At 39.0% G+C, this 17,942-nt stretch overlaps 1 protein-coding gene across 2 annotated transcripts in view; it reads right to left on the bottom strand.

Annotated features, from left to right (window-relative positions):
• Nucleotides 1-17,382, bottom strand: part of ZFYVE16 (zinc finger FYVE-type containing 16) — a 45,794-nt gene extending 28,412 nt beyond the window's left edge. The window contains exons 1-7 of one of the 2 annotated variants that reach the window (XM_063295481.1): nucleotides 17,176-17,381; nucleotides 11,164-11,272; nucleotides 8,722-10,904; nucleotides 8,127-8,223; nucleotides 5,830-5,931; nucleotides 4,709-4,830; nucleotides 2,023-2,443 (exon numbers count right to left, since the gene is read on the bottom strand). In XM_063295481.1, the coding sequence (XP_063151551.1) occupies nucleotides 2,023-2,443; nucleotides 4,709-4,830; nucleotides 5,830-5,931; nucleotides 8,127-8,223; nucleotides 8,722-10,904; nucleotides 11,164-11,233 (2,995 nt within the window). In that variant the 5' untranslated portion in view covers nucleotides 11,234-11,272; nucleotides 17,176-17,381. Of the gene's footprint in view, nucleotides 1-2,022; nucleotides 2,444-4,708; nucleotides 4,831-5,829; nucleotides 5,932-8,126; nucleotides 8,224-8,721; nucleotides 10,905-11,163; nucleotides 11,273-17,175 lie in introns of both variants that reach the window. The other variant, XM_063295482.1, reaches the window with a different exon arrangement.
• Nucleotides 17,383-17,942: the final 560 nt, after the last annotated feature.

Genomic DNA, 17,942 nt, shown 5'->3' on the forward strand with positions numbered 1-17,942 from the left:
GTTCTAACTATCAAACAGTGGCACTCATTTCACATGCCAGTAAGGTAATGCTCAAGATCCTGCAAGGTACACTTCAGCAATTCATGGAGCGAGAATTGCCAGATGTACAAGCTGGGTTTAGAAAAGGCAGAGGAACTCGGGACCAAATTGCCAATATCCGCTGGATAATGGAAAAAGCCAGGGAGTTTCAGAAAAACATCTATTTCTGTTTGATTGACTATTCTAAAGCCTTTGACTGTGTGGACCATAACAAACTGTGGCAAGTTCTTAGTGGTATGGGGATACCAAGTCATCTTGTCTGCCTCCTGAGGAATCTGTATAACGACCAAGTAGCAACAGTAAGAACAGACCACGGAACAACGGACTGGTTTCAGATTGGGAAAGGAGTACGGCAGGGCTGTATACTCTCACCCTACCTATTCAACTTGTATGCAGAACACATCATGTGACATGCTGGGCTTGAGGAATCCAAGGCTGGGGTTAAAATCGCTGGAAGAAACATTAACAATCTCAGATATGCAGATGATACCACTTTGATGGCTGAAAGCGAAGAGGAACTGAGGAGCCTTATGATGAAGGTGAAAAAGAAACTGCAAAAGCTGGCTTGCAGGTAAACCTCAAAAAAACCAAGATTATGGCAACCAGCTTGATTGATAACTGGCAAATAGAGGGAGAAAATGTAGAGGCAGTGAAAGACTTTGTATTTCTAGGTGCAAAGATTACTGCAGATGCTGACTGCAGGCAGGAAATCAGAAGACGCTTAATCCTTGGGAGAAGAGCAATGACAAATCTCGATAAAATAGTTAAGAGCAGAGACATCACACTGACAACAAAGGTCCGCATAGTTAAAGCAATGGTTTTCCCCGTAGTAACATATGGCTGCGAGAGCTGGACCATAAGGAAGGCTGAGAGAAGGAAGATCGATGCTTTTGAACTGTGGTGTTGGAGGAAAATTCTGAGAGTGCCTCAGACTGCAAGAAGATCAAACCAGTCCATCCTCCAGGAAATAAAGCCAGACTGCTCACTTGAGGGAATGATATTAAAGGCAAAACTGAAATACTTTGGCCACATCATGAGAAGACAGGACACCCTGGAGAAGATGCTGATGCTAGGGAGAGTGGAAGGCAAAAGGAAGAGGGGCCGACCAAGGGCAAGGTGGATGGATGATATTCTAGAGGTGACAGACTCGTCCCTGGGGGAGCTGGGGGTGTTGACGACCGACAGGAAGCTCTGGCGTGGGCTGGTCCATGAAGTCACGAAAAGTCGGAAGCGACTAAACGAATAAACAACAACACCCTAATCTAGCAGAAATCTCTACTGATATCCAATTTTGTTTCATTATATCAACAACAACAAAAAAGGTATGCTACAAAATTTATTTTCTGCACAATGGCAGAATCACACCAGCTAATTTTAGTTCAAACCCAATTTCCAAAAATCAAATTCTTAGCCTAACAATCAGTATATATATAAATCTATCTGTATTTCTATTATTCAGTTGCATTAAATGTATATTGATATTAATATCACAACCCTGGGTTTCCTCAGAAATAAGTACAGTATAAAAACAAAATAAGTAATACCAGTGTACTTTCTAGATTTTTTTATCTCACCTTTATTATTTTTATAAAAAACTCTAGGGAGGGAATATACCTAATACTCCTTCCTCCTCCTATTTTCCCCACAACAACCCTGTGAGGAGTGTTGGGCTGAGACAGAGTGTCTGGCCCAAAGTCACCTAAGGCTTTCATGCCTAAGGCTGGGTGAGTTTGGGCCAGTCACTCTCTCTCAGCCCAACCCACTTCACAGGGTTGTTGTTGTGGGGAAAAAAGAGGAGGAAGGAGTATTATGTATGTTCACAATGAGTTTTTTTAAAGTAATAAAGGGTAAAAAAAATCTAAAAAAATAATTTAAAAATTAGTATAATTCATTTTATTATTTTATATTTCTAAATTGAAAAATAATTTGGAAGAATAAGAAACAATCCTATTTTTTTGCAACACCTTGAAAGCAAAACATTACCTTTGCCTTTTTCTCCTCTTGCAAGCAGAAGAGGTGGAAATCCATCATCCTCAGGAATAAGGCTGACCTCCTTGCTGACACAATTTTCAATACAAGAAAGCATCCTATAGTCTAATGTACTAGTAGGCATATCATTTGCTTGATCAGTTGAGGCAGGAACAAGTTCCTTTGATAGTTCAGCAACAGTAGGAAATTCAGTTACAGCTACAATCACAGAGTCAGAATCACATGGCACTTCAGTTTGTGTAATAGGCAGACAATCAGAATCACATGGTAACTCAGGCTGCCCTTTACTAGGCAGTAAGTCTTCTTGTGGAACAGAAGTAGAACACCATACAATACCAGTTTGTTCAGCGACATGCATTTCATCTTTTGATCTGGTATCAGCTGCAGAGACAGTTTCACTTGTTGGACTTCCAACCTATGACAAAAGTTTTCCTATTAGATCTGGCATTCACTTGAGTTCAATACTGCAAAATTTATATAACTACTTTAACTATTGGGTTAAACTTGGGGTTGAGAGAGCTTTTGCCCTGAAAAAAAAAACAAATTAATAAAGAAAATAGGAAAACAAGATCAGGCAGCACTCTGCACACGTAAAAAAAACCTTAAATGCAATCAAGCAGAACCTATTACTGTATTTATTTATTCAATTTATATAGCCACCCATCTCACTTTTATGTGATTCTAGGCAGCTTATAATAAAACAAATTAAAACACAAAATACATAATATAAAACAAAAATAAAAACACATAGCAGCCAGGCATGTTCTAATCCATTATCCATACAACCAGGAAATGTGCTCTAGTCCATGCCCAGGGTCCCAGGCTTGAGCACAAAGCCAGGTTTTCAAGGCCTTATGAAAGGCCAACAGGGAGAGGGCCAATCTAATCATAGGGTTTCAAAGGGTAGGTTTATGGCAGAAAAGTCTCTCCTTTTGGGCCCCGTCAGCCGACATTATCTAGCTGAAGGTACCTGGAGCGTTCCCTTCCTGCCAGTTTGGATAGGATGGGTTGAAACAATTGGGGAGAGACAGTCCCATAAGTAACCCAGTCTTAAGCTGTGAAGGGCTTTAAAGGTGACAACCAACACCTTCAATTGCACCTGGAATCACACCGGAAGACAATGCAGCTTGTGTAGCAGTGGTGTCACATGTGCCAAGTAACTGGCACCAGTAACAGCCGCTGCATTTTGCCAGTCGAATCTTCTGAATACTTTTCAAGGGCAGCCCCATGGAAAGTGCATTGCAGTTGTCCAATCTGGAGGTCACAAGGGCCCATGAGCAGTCCAGGAACAGACACAACTGATGCACAGTCCTAAGCTGTGCAAAGGCTCTCCTAGTCACAGCTGCCACCTGCTCTTTGAGCAGGAGCCATGAGTCCAGGAAGACCCCCAGATTGCACACCGGGTCTGTCTGGGGTAGTGCCACACCATCCAGAACCAAAGATGGAAGGTCCCCAGAACTAGGAGGTCCAAAAACCCAAAGCCACTTGGTCTTGCTCGGGTTAAGCTGAAGCCTGTTGTGCCCCATCCAGGCCCAATGGTAGTATCAATGCTAGTTTTAGGGAATTCTTTAATTCACCTAAAGTGACCTTTAAAAAAAACAAAAAACTCCTCTACCCATGGTGTGAGGCAGCTGAATAGATTTCTGGACTTGAAATGAAGTTCAACTACTCCTACTCAACAATTTAACCCATCGTAACTGGCTGAAATTAAAAACTGAAACTATCCTGATTGTTGGTTTACACATGCATAAACTTAAGTAAGTTTCAGCTTTTCATATTGGATCACTTTATTTTTTATGTATTTATTTATTTGCCATTCAATCATGTCTGATCCTTGGCAACTGCCTGGACTAGTCTCTGCAGTTTTCTTGGCAAGACTTCAGAAGTGGTTTGCCATTGCCTCCTTCCTAGGGCTGAGAGAGTGTGACTGGCCCAAAGTCACCCAGCCAGCTTTCATGCCTAAGACGGGACTAGAACTCACGATCTCCTGGTTTCTAGCCCCTTGCCTTAACCACTACACTTAACACAAAACAAAAAGATGTACAACATTCAAAAAATGATCTCCCCACAGCAGGAACAGAAATATCTACTTTTCATTTTTGAAGCCAAACAGTAAGGTGTGATGTCACTAGAAAAACAAAATTATTATATTACTATCTGTTGCTGTTCTGGTATACACCTATATAAAAAACAGGATACACAAATAAATAATATAAATTATGTTATTTGCTTGCAGGAGAAACATAGTCATAAGCATTTTATTATATGCAGTTGTTGGATAAACACATAAAATAGATCTATGTATGCTGCAATTTATTGCAAATACAGAATTAGAGAAACCTGGCAATAACCTGGGAATATAAGAATACAAATGGGTCATCAATGCACTGGTTCCTTTGATCTTTTGTTACAATATCAGTTCTATTGTAAGTAATGAAAACATTCCTTCCTCGGTATCAACACCTCAACACCTCTTATAATAAACAATTCTCAACAGAGTGGTATTGTTTTCTAGCCTTCTGTGAACTCATTGGCTGCAGGGTAACATGCAGATGCTAAACAAATCTGAGCAGTATATTTTCTGTATTAGAAGACCAAACACAGGTTCGCATGATGCACTTATCAACTAGCTAACTGATTCAGAACATAAAATGACAATTTCAGATAAAGTAAGGCTTACAGGATGTGGTTCCTGTGGGAATCGTCTGACTCCAGATGACAATTTTGTTGTGTCTGCAACTTCCCCATTAGGTAAAATTCCATCTGCAAACCAAACTCTTCTCTGTTCTTTAGGGAGAAGTCCTGTGGGAGAAGAAACAAATGAGTATCCCACAGGTATTTGTTTAGCTAACACTAAAGTCACCTACCCTCTCTCCCCCATACAAAAATTCATTTAAAATCCACATGATGGTTTTGAAATCTCATGGTAGGTAAAAAGAAATGTGATGAACATCTTGATATCCCAAGATACATGATTTCTGCAGCTAGTAATGTCAAGCAACTCCTGTATAATACTTTACATAAAATTTCAAGATGCAGATGGATAAGCAGATAGAAGAATTCGCATAGGAGCTATAAGAATTTACTTCTCAAGACTAGCTTATAAAAGCTCCTTTCTCACTTTTTCCATCTCAGATATGGAGGTGTTATCTTAAAGGTGTTGAATAATTCCTTAGGGGAGTTTTGTTTTGTTTTTTACAAGATCTCTCTCATGAAAGTTCACTTTTTGGGAGTGTTTCTATTCAAATGAATTTCATGGCACTGGCAAAAGGAATACTTGCTACTTTCATCAGTGGGTTCTCAGAATACTACCCACCTGACATTTATAGCATGAATGTAAATGCATATAGAATTAAGATGCATCACAGGTGTACCTGACTTACGTTTTTTTTTAAAGTAAGTTTTAGTTTTAAGAACATCCCACTCTCTACCAACAAATATCACAAGTTGTATGCTGAAGAAAAAATAATCACCAAAAAAGAAATACTTCTTTGAAGAATTTACCCACCTAACAAAACAATGCAGTCTGCAAGTTTATTGTGCAACAATAAATGTCTAAGAATGCTTGGGCAGTAAATTAAGTTTAGCTTGGTTGATCTCTTTAATCAGTATGGATAATGTGCGATCTCTAGATGTTAAACCGTAACTCCCATAATTCTTACCACTGTCCTTGCTAGCCAGTGCTGCTGTCAACTGGAATATAATCTGGAGGGCCCCTCATGGGCCTATTTTTTTTTTAAGCTAACCATTACTCTTTAGCTGTTAAAATAGAGCTGGATAATAACATAGAATAAGAGGTACCAGATGTCTGGGTTTCATGCAGAGATGGAACAGCTGAAGATTCAGAAAATACAGAATTAGGTGCTGGACCAGTTGGGCTCATCATTCTTTCTAATGCCTGTGCTAACAAACAAAATTTAAAAGAGTTTAAATGTCAAAACTATAGCCTAGAATCTTTCACAAATGTCTGCTTGGGGGGTATCCATATGCCTAACAGTAATCAAGATAAGTTCAGGGTATATCATATATAATTTCATTTTAACTACTCCTACAATGTTTGAGATTTTAATATATAACTTTTTAACGTAACTGCTTCTTACAAAACATTTATTTAAAAAGCATTACTGTTTTATATTGATCCAAAGTTTGCTAAATAAAATGCAATCTTTAAGTTTTATGTTCCTTCTTGGAAAGTTCTTTAAGATGATGATGACATTCCACAGCCATTAACATTTCTCATCTATGGCTTTTAAAAGGTCAAATTTAAATTGTGGATCTAGCAGACAGTTGGGAGTTCACTAGGACTTTGTGCTAACTGGGAAACTCAGATGGTAGTGGTGGCCAGGAATATTTTACCAGGAATAAAGGCAAGAATACTCCTGCAATCTTATCTGAAGAAAACACATCTTCCTTCAGTTATTCTTACTCTTGTGACATCTAGCTGGACTGGACTATTATACTGCATTATATACTGTATGGATCTTCCTTCAAGGACAGCTGAAAAATGTTAACTGATGGAAAATGTAGCTCCTGAATACTGCTGGGAATGGGGCAGTTTGAACATTTGGCAACTAGATTATGCAAATTAATATTCTTGAAGGGCCACCTTTATCTCTAAGACTCTTCATGAACCCTGAGGTGCTGCTTATATAGTCCATCTGTAAGACCATTTACAGGGGATGAGGCAGAAGATCTCTCTAGCAATAAACACACAAGCCCCACCATTGTACAATGCGAAATGGCTCCAAAGACTCATTTGCTTACTATTGCTTTCTCTTAAATAGATTTTCTTGAACTGCTTGTAGATGATGTTATTATCATTATCATTTACATAACATTATACACGCACACACTGTTATGTAAGATATATCTATCCTCCCGCTTCCCCAGACAACAAAAACCCTGTGAGATAGGTCAGACTGAGAGTGAGTCAGTGGCCCTAAATAAAGTGAGCTTCCATAGCTAAGATTGGATTAACATCTGGGTCTCCCTGATGCCAGTCCAACGCTCTAATCACTACATTTGTTCTTGTTATCATGCCATGCACAAAAATGAAATGGGAGATAATTACTGTTTATTTAGAAGGAGATAGTATTTTTTACGGACTGTGAGCTGCTTTAGTATTTGCTGGCTTAAAAAAAAACTTTTAAAAAACTTTATTATTTATATATTACAAGTGTATGCATATCAAAAACAGCTTTGAGTTTTATCCTATTATCTTTTTTAATAAAGAAAAGCATTTGTGGAAGACACTTATATTTATAGCTAACTGAAAGTGCTAAATCATTTTCAGAAACAGTTTCAATGAACATACTTCTATACCACAACTGTCTCACATTGGCACCTTGGGCACAGCGACTTATTTGAGAAGAACGTGTGGAAATCCCATCCACTGCTGCTATAAACATAAAAATCAAGATCATACAGATGTAGCACAATCTTAATTATACCTTATCACTGAAGTGGAATACAGAAAAATGTATTGACACATTTAACCTCTTTCTCAGGAGAGCAACAGTAACTATAGAATGAGTATCAACATATAATGGTGTACCACTTGGTCTCCATGGTGTACCACTACACCACATTAGCTCTCATGGTTATTGTGCTTTGCACAAAAATGACATGGGATATAATTATTGCTTATTTTAAAGGGGACTGTACAGTTTCTCAGCAAACATATATAATGCAGATTGAGGACTATTCTTATGCTTAATTTTAATGCAAGGTTATATACTTTTCAGGTGCATATTCAGATTTCTGATTGCACTTTGTTTAGAACTTTTGTGCAAGTAGGGAACTGCTAACCAGCCTTAGCACAGTAACTAGGTAAAAGGATAAGCACCATCTAATCAAGTGAAATAATTCATATTCTATTAGTAATTACAAGCAGCAAATTAATCATTAAATTGAAATAATTTTAAAGAATGCTCTTTTCAAATAGTACATATGGAAATAGCTATTAAAAGGTTTTCATATTTATTTCATCTTAAATATTTCATACCATGTTATTCATACTGGGAAGACTTGCTCCAACATTCAAAAATTATTCTAGTTACTTTTTCTGTTTCTTCTAATTCTCTCCAATTAAATTTTACCTTTGTTAATTGACTCATAGCAGCTTATACAGACTCTTGCTTCTTTATCCAGATATTGGAGTTTGCATTTTCGATTGCAACAGGGAGCACAAAAAACCTAGATTAGCACAAAAGCTGCATTAAGATTTTATAGGTGTATGAATGTATCTATTTTGACATAGCAACAGATTAAGATCATACAGTACTAATTATAAAAATCATAAACTAGAGGAATAAAGGCAACCCAGAGCTATTACATTTGTAATTCAGTACCAGCATAGACAAAAATCACTTAGATAACACAGATAGCTCAAATAAATTCTACAGCATGAAATTGGCTTGAAGAAGTCAGTAAATATGGACTTTAGAAAAATCACAAAGCTTACAAAATTACAAAAGCGTATATTTTAGCCAGTAACCAGAAACATTTTTAATAAATCAGACCAAAAAATTTACATGCTGATCAAAGTTGGTTTTAATGGAGTGAAGAAAAGATACTAGTAAAAGGATTTTTTTTGGCAGAGCAAAAAAAGGGCAACCTGCACCCTTTTCCTCAGCTACTAAATGGAAAGTTAAAAAAATGAGCAGACAAGAAAAAATGGTTTATTTTACTTACTTTCCCACAGGCACGACAGTGGTGTCTTCTTTTTCTAAATGTGAATTTGGCTTGACAATTCATGCACTTAGGTGCTTCTGAGTCAGGAACCCAGGATGGTTGCATCTGTCCCAAGGCTACAACTTGTCCCACTACTTTACTTGGCTCTGAAACCACAGGTAAGATCTTTTCTTCCATGTTTCCCAAGCATCTTTGTCCATCAGCATCATTATAGCTGAAGTCTGATCCGGGGGAAATTTTACCATCTGAGAGGAAGGTACTTGAGTCTGTGGAGTTCATCATTTGGGATTCACTCCCAGATATATTTTTATTGCTAAACTCAGAAGGGATTGTGGCTTTTGGTTGAAGGTTTAGCAGCTGCTTTGGTCTTGCTCCTCCACTGTGCACTGCTGGCCGTCCGTTTATTGAATCTGAAACTTCACTTCCAATCTCATTTGTGTTATCTGTAGTCTCTTGCTGAACCTGCTGTGTGTGTTTTTCCACTAGGATCCCTAAGCTAGATTCCGGAATACAGATACAATTATTTTCAATAGAAGCTTTTGCTTTCTTAAATTCCAGCTCTGCTTGTATAGTATCACTTCTGACACTCAGATGGCTTATATCCAGCAAGTTGTCATTTATTACATCAGATTCCAAAAGTCCACTGCTAGTATCTTCTTTCAGAGGCTTTGAATTATTTGCTTCAAGACAATGTTCAGACAAAAAGGCATCAAGCTCAGTATCACTAATGAGCATGTTACTTCCAATAATGTCTTCTTCTAAAGCTAGATCAACAAAAGGTCTTTCATCAACGTCAACAGGCAAAACACTGCTGCACATTTCAGTATCTGCAGCCAAAAAAGGGCTAAGAGTAGCAACAGAATCCTGATGTTGGAAAGGCTCACAATTACTAGAAACAACACACTCTCTACTTGTTAAGGAAGATTTTTCTGTCCCATATTCATTGGTTTTGTTTAGATTGCTCTCCTTTTCTAAAGTGTCTATTTTTCCAAAACATTCACCTTCAGGAAGGCTATTTTCAGTGTGCAGAGCTATGTCACTAATGACATCTTCTTTCTGAGTAATCTTTCCATTTGTGTCATGAGTATTAACTAATGATGCACATATAGAAACAGCAAGTGGAAGACAGGATAATGAAGTCTGTGTATCTTCAGAGATTTCTGGTACTGAAACTGTATTTAAAGATGTATCAGTGTATTGTTGTGCATTACAAAACTTGTCAGTTGTGCTGTGTTCTTTATCTAAAGCTAGCACATTTTCTGTTTGAAGAGTAGAATCACACAAATGTTTTTTGTTACACATTATGTTGGGATTATTTACTTCATGGATCTTTGGCAAATTCAAGGCTTCTGATTCATTTACAGCTTCTGAAATGGCTTGCTTGTCACTCTCACCATGTATCATTTGAACTTTTGAATTATTTTCATTGACTAACATCTCACAAGGCAGCTTTTCACATGTTGATTCATCTTTGGACCCAAGTGCAGCTGAAAGATGAGTTACTGAAGTTGATAACCTATCTATTCCTATCACTTGTTCTTTCTGGTCAAATACTTTATTATTGTTCAAACATTTTGTTTTTTCTTGATCTTTACCAGAGTCTGCTATATTTGGTTCAAAAGGAGTGTCTGTCTTTAATTCCCATTGATTAAGTTCTCCTGCTGTATTATATTGTATTTTGTACAGTGTTTCATCAATCTGTTGCTGTGCACCAGAATTAGAAATGCACTCAACCAGTGAATTACTAGCTTTGGTTGATAGTAGTGCTAAATCAAAGTTATCAATAGAAAGACTACACTGAGAATCATCTGACTGCAACTTTTGAATGCATCCCAAATTACTTTTTAGTTGGCTCAAGCCACCTGTGTCACTGATAAGATCACAGACAGGTATACTGCATCCCTTCAAGCCAGATGACTGATTTTTATCTGAAGAACCACCACCCACCATGGACAGAAGATCTAAACCAGTAACATTTTTCTCATTCTGGTCAGAGTTCAATTGTTCAAAATTTGCTACTTTTGTAATTTGAGAAGATAATGAGAGATCATTGGATATAACACAACTGACATTTTCTTCTACATTTGGCTCAAAGGGTTCTGGCTGCTGGTAAGATGAATCTGACAAAACTAAGTGGTGCTCAGAATTATGAAGATTTATAGTGCTGTTGTTTTCGAGTTCATCTAAAAAAAATAAGAAGATTATTATTAAGAATGTCACCATACACTTGCTATACACGTTGTTCTCTCAATGATAAATACTGTCTACATTCTACCTTCCCTTATATTTTCCCCGCCACCTTATTTGTCCACTGTAGATTTAGATTTGTCTGAAAAACACTGTGTGTGCCAATGATGTGACATACCATAAGAACAGATTTTTATGAACTTTTATACTTGCTGCTCACATACACATAGAAGAAGACACAAAGAATGAACCAACCTGCATTCTGTTCAAATTCATCAAGTAATTTGTCCAAATCAGAGACCGCTGCTTTAAAGTAATTGTCCATTCTAAGGCTCGATCTGCAAACCGTTTTCTCCTGTTGCACCTGTAGGGAACAATGTAATGAATTAAAGCAAAAAATAGATGTAGGATTACTAGTAGACCCTAGATGACGTACATTAAACTAAAATTATTCTTAAACTCAATTCTCAATTCTTTAAGAGTGACTACTAATAAAAGATGACAGCCAATTTGGTGTAGTGGTTAAGACACCAGGCTAGAAGCCAGGAGACTGTGAGTTCTAGTCCCGCCTTAGGCACAAAGCCAGCTGGGTGACCTTAGGCCAGTCACTTGCTCTCAACCTAGGAAGAAGGCACTTGTGAAAAAAACCTTGCCAAGAAAACTGCAGGGACTTGTCCATGCAGTTTCTGAGTATTGGACATGATTGGATTAAAAAAAAACAATAAAAGAGTTGTTTATTGTTCTGAGTTAAGCTGCTGAGAAGAACATTCGGAAATAAGGAATAAAGCTTAGCTTTAGCATTCAGAGAATCAGGGCACATGCTCAGAAACATCTGAGCTTGTCTAAATATATTGCCTTACCTTATAAACAATGGAATGGTACTTTTTCATACCCTTCCCCCTTAAAACAGGGAGACAGAAAATACCAATCCTTTCATTTCTATCCTGTTGCTTTGCAATAGGCAGGACTTCAGAAACTACCACAGTGTTCTAAGAGTGGAGTACTTTAGTTAAACAACATGTTTATTAGTGTAGTTTGTTTGGTTTCATCTTAGCATGTTGTAAGACCCACATCTTAGCAAACCCATAAACTATGCTTTACGATGTGTGAACCCTGGCAATTTTGGCTTATTCAATAAGCCACAATTAAGCAAACCTTTGCTTAGTATGACTGTGATCTCAGACACTGTAGGAGATAGTTCTGAACATGAAAATTTTCTAGACTTTAAACTATAAATTCATTTTCCTAAGGTAGCTTTGACTCCTACATTATACAAGCTATTTAAGACTAAAATAAGCTAAATACAGCAGTGCCCCAGAATGGCACGATAGCACGCTTCTGTCATCCAAATGAAATTCAGAATATGAAAGGAGAAAAAAATCTGTTTATTTCACTGACTATTCACTGGCCACTCTTATCGACACATTATAGTGACAGTTCATATCCTCCAATAATTATTAAAATAAGCTACTTATTTTTTATCATATTATTAAGGAATTCTGATTCATAGGATTTGCATTATGTTCTGTTTAGATATACCTAAAATTGTACCATTTTATAGTACTTGCTTTATCTTAAAAGCTAGACATACAAGCTTTAAATCACAGTCCCCCCTTATGCATCAGGAATAGATATGTAACAGGTTAGAAGGCAATTTTTAAAAGTTATCATCTACTATATAAACAGACCTCCAGAAAACTAGGTGTATTTGAAATATTGAAAAGGATAGCAGTGTACTCAAAATAATGCATATTGAAAGAACACCAAGAGTTGAAACATTATAGTGAAAAGATAGCAACAACTTAATTTTCCTCAAACATATATCATTTACAATGTTCTAAAAAGCTGGAAAATGTTGCCTTGTTGTCATTGATCAAAAAAAGCCACTTGAACTAAATACAATTGACTGGCAAGAAATAACCCATTCCAATATTCTCCCAAGAAAACCAAATGGAATTTACAATCAGGACAACAATATCAACATGATACCGGAAGATGAGCCCACAGACCAGAAGGTATTAGATGCACTGGTCCTTATAACATAGCTGGATCAGGATTTCAGTTCCTGATGTGGCTAAAGTCAATGTTGCAAAGGTATCTATACTACTGGCATGTGGAATGGCAGAACCATGAACCAAGACAATCTTGAAGTTGTTAAGAACAGAAATGTCAAGACTAATGCTGACATCCTGGGAATCAGCAAACTGAAATGGAGTGGAATGAGATCTTCTACTCCGGACAAGAAAATCATAGAAGAAACAGAATAGATGTTATTAATAAAAGGGTGTCAAAGTCAGTGCTTGTATACAATCCCCCAAATGACAACACTACAGGAAGAAGTGAAGTAGCATGTAATATAACAGAATTCTTTTTACCTTGGTGTATGAAATGAAGCAGAAAAGAGACTAATGGAAAAAGAAAATATAAAGAAGACATGGTGCAAGTAGACAGAAAAACTGTACTAAATGCTCCCAAAATTGATGATACACACAATTCTTTGATTACTGAACTAAAACCAACCATTCTTGATAGTGAAGTTAAATAGCTTCTTGAAAATATTGCTAACAACAAAACTGCAGGACTTTGATGAAATATGAGCTGAACTGTTTAACTACATCAACTTGTAATATTTTAAAGTGCTGCTTGTGGTTTGTAAGCATGTTTGAAAATGCAGCAATAGCCAAGGGACTGGAAAAGATATGCTTATATTCCAATTTCTAAAATGGTCAGTGTTGAAACTATGAACAATTGTGCTTCTTTCAGATGCTAGTATGATAATGATCAAGACTTTGAAGTCAAGTCTTCAACAAAACATGGCACAAGTTGGACTTACAAACTGGATTCAGAAGACGCAAGGAAACCTAAGATCACATTGCTGATAGATAATGAAAAAGGCAAGGGAGTTCCAAACCAACACTGTTTTTACTTTATTATACTAACACTTTTGACTGTGCAGATCACAACTAACTGTCACTAGCCTTTAAAAACATGGGTGTCTACTGAAGGATTTGTATGATGATCAGGAAGCAACAATTACAACAAAACAGAGTAATTAAATAATTTAAAACAAGAAAAGTGGTATGTTTTTAATTCTACTGTTCATGAGAATTTCATGTATCATGAGAATTTCTGGGTTAAATAGATTGAAATTAAAACTGCTGGGAGAATCATCAATAAGCCGGGATATTTTACTGATAGGCTTTGATGGCTATCAGTAAGATCTCATTCCACTCCATAAGAAAGCTCCTGTCAAAGGCTAAAGAAAAGACTTAAAATTCCCCTCCCCCCAAAAATTATGTCAGTGGGCTAGCAGTTAACAGACTTTAACTCTCTAGTCTCAAATTCAATACTAGATAAAGTCAAGTCAGACAGCTCACTAATTAAGAAGCAAGAGTTATTGGAAAAGGCATTGATGTTTGGAAAAATAGAAAACAATCAAAACCAGGCCACAGATAACATCCAGATACCAGCAGATGGCTAGGTATTATCACTGCTGACACAAGCATGCACTTAGAAGTACGTTAAAGAGCACTTACTGACCGTCATGGTGAAATGATTCCCATATGGTCACAAAGAATTGGAAGGGACTGAACAGTAACAACAGTAAAAATGAATAATAACGACAGCCAGTGTGGTATAATGCTAAGGTGTTGGACCAGGAATGGGGAGACCCAGATTCTAGTCTGTCTTCAGCTTTAGGATGGTCACTCTCACTCAGCTCAACCTACCATATAAGGTCATTGTTGTGAGGATAAAAAGGTCTTATGCTAAACTTGTATCTAAGCACACACCAAATAAAAATGCTAATTCTCACTGTAGTAATATGCATGGACGAAAGTGCTCCTAAAAAGTATGTTTAATCAAGAAATTGTCTTATCTCATTTATCAAATTTTACACATTGCTATATACTATTTGCAATCCTGCCATGTTCTCATTTTTTTCTCAAAAAAATCAGTTTGATAAAAAGATGGAATAATTGCACACTACATTTCAAGTGGTAGTTGTTAGAACAGCTCTCTTCCCTCATCCCAAGAATGAAACTACCTTTAATTGCAAAGTTGCAGAAATTTTTTTTAAAGTGAATAAAATATTCCCAATCCCTAGTTGGCCAAAAGGCAGAGGAACTAGAGACCAAATTGCCAATATCCGATGGATAATGGAAAAAGCCAGGGAGTTTCAGGAAAACATCTATTTCTGTTTGATTGACTATTCTAAAGCCTGTGTGGACCATAACAAATTGTGGCAAGTTCTTAGTGGTATGGGGATACCAAGTCATCTTGTCTGCCTCCTGAGGAATCTGTATAACGACCAAGTAGCAACAGTAAGAACAGACCACGGAACAACGGACTGGTTTCAGATTGGGAAAGGAGTACAGCAGGGCTGTATACTCTCACCCTACCTATTCAACTTTACACAGAACACATCATGTGACATGCTGGGCTTGAGGAATCCAAGGCTGGGGTTAAAATCACTGGAAGAAACATTAACAATCTCAGATATGCAGATGATACCACTTTGATGGCTGGAAGCGAAGAGGAACTAAGGAGCCTTATGATGAAGGTGAAAGAAGAAAGTGCAAAAGCTGGCTTGCAGCTAAACCTCAAAAAAAACCAACCAAGATTATGGCAACCCGCTTGATTGATAACTGGCAAATAGAGGGAGGAAATGTAGAGGCAGCGAAAGACTTTGTATTTCTAGGTGCAAAGATTACTGCAGATGCTGACTGCAGTCAGGAAGTCAGAAGACGTTTAATCCTTGGGAGAAGAGCAATGACAAATCTCAGTAAAATAGTTAAGAGCAGAGACATCACACTGACAACAAAGATCCGCATAGTTCAAGCAATGGTATTCCCAGTAGTAACATATGGCTGCGAGAGCTGGACCATAAGGAAGGCTGAGAGAAGGAAGATCGATGCTTTTGAACTGTGGTGTTGGAGGAAAATTCTGAGAGTGCCTCAGACTGCAAGAAGATCAAACCAGTCCATCCTCCAGGAAATAAAGCCAGACTGCTCACTTGAGGGAATGATATTAAAGGCAAAACTGAAATACTTTGGCCACATCATGAGAATACAGGACACCCTGGAGAAGATGCTGATGCTAGGGAGAGTGGAAGGCAAAAGGAAGAGGGGCCGACCAAGGGCAAGGTGGATGGATGATATTCTAGAGGTGACGGACCCGTCCCTGGGGGAGCTGGGGGTGTTGACGACCGACAGGAAGCTCTGGCGTGGGCTGGTCCATGAAGTCACGAAAAGTCGGAAGTGACTAAACGAATAAACAACAACTAGTTGGCCAAGTAACCAAGTTTGGGCTTTTTCTAATCATAGTATGAGGGCTACCTTAAGTGCACCACCAAATATTTCTTTGCTAAGCTCATTATAATCACTACAATTTTTGTTGTTATTGACCCAATACTGGCCCAACATTTTTAATGAAAAGTCTGCCTACTGAAAAGTACAGATTTGGATGCAATACAACCACCGTTTCAGGCAGATATTCTACACTCTCATGTCTCACAATCAACATAGCCCAATGATGAGTTGAAGTTGGAGAAAACTGCTCTACCTTTATACTTACTTTCTTTACCTTGCAGGAAGAAAATGCTCTTAAATGTAAAAACAGGTATTTCCTGTTATTTTAACCTTGTGCCTGATCACCCTACGCTGTCACCGAGCATCTGTGATTAAACTCCAGGGATCCCTGATCTGACTTCCAAGCAGGCATAGACAAAACTTCTAAAGAGAGATGACCCCTTGAGTAATTCCAGGCAAAAATGCGGCTGTGTTTATACACACGAAGCTGGGGCCCAGCTGAGGAAGAAAAAAGCAAAGGGGGAGAAAGACAAGAGAAAGAAGAGGGACTTCGATTCGAGGAAAGAGAGGAGAGAGGCGGAGAGGCCCTCCGTGGGGTTTAGATACGAGGTCAGGCTCCATCAGTGACAGCCGGGCCGGTCTTTCCAGCCCCACCTTCGGTTCTGCAGCCAACCCGCTCTTCTCCTCAGCGCGACGGCTCCATCCTCGTCTCAGCTCGCGGAGGGGAAAACAACACCAGGCGGAGGCGGAGGCTCCCCGGGGTCACAGCCGCGTCTCTCTCCACCCCCGCCCGCCTCGCAACGCGTCAGAGAAAAAGGCGCCCAGCCTTCTAGGATCTCCCTCTCCCCTCCCTCCCTCCCTCGCTCCCTCCCATCCCACCAAGGTGGCTGAAGGGCACAAAGGGGTGCGCGAGCCCCTTGTAAGACTGACACCTCGGCCGGACACGCCCCCTCCTTACCTCCCGTCTGCGCGGAAGCCGGACCTACTCCGAGCAGCCCCCGATCCGGACTAGCTCCCCGCCTGGGCGCCGGCTCCAAGTCATTCTCCGGGCCCCGAGCGCGAAGGCGTCCGCGGCACTTTTTCCAGACTTCAGTCTTTCGGAGATAGAGCCTCCTTCTCGTTCCTGGCCTTCCCACGCAAGCGTGCAGGAAGGCGGCCAGGCCACCACCCACTTGAAGCAGACGTCTGCTACCAATCTCCGGGATGGACCCATCTGCGGCTGCGCAGTTGCTATGCAAGGTTCCTCATCCCGTCCGACACCGCCCCCCCATCCGGAGGGTGTGTTCGGGAGAGTCTCGGGTGTTAATTGCGGGCGGCGGCGCGCCCGGAAGGCGGTGCGTTTCGGACGCTCGTTACGGTGGTACAGATTGACGAGCAGATGAGATTGTCTTCCTTGCTCCCCGAACTTTTTGGGAAACGGACCTTAGAGTTTACAGGCGGAAGGAAGTCTGGGGCTGATTTGTCAGCCGCAGGTATTATTCCATGTAATTGCAATTTATAATAACGGGTTAAATCGTGGATTGTCAGGAGAAGAAAGACGGGCGCACTCCCTAGTTTAAAATATGGTTGGCTCACCCAAGGTTCCTTGTGCTGCGCGTATCTAGGCAGTGTTGTTGAGAAAAGTAAGGGATACTGATAGATTGGAAAGCGCCCTGAACCTTGGGACTGAAGCGAGGTGTAAAAAGAAAAATGCCTTTGTGCAAAGTATTTTACTTACTAATTTCT

This window comes from Candoia aspera, chromosome 2 (assembly GCF_035149785.1).
Source record: "Candoia aspera isolate rCanAsp1 chromosome 2, rCanAsp1.hap2, whole genome shotgun sequence".
NCBI lineage: Eukaryota > Metazoa > Chordata > Lepidosauria > Squamata > Boidae > Candoia > Candoia aspera.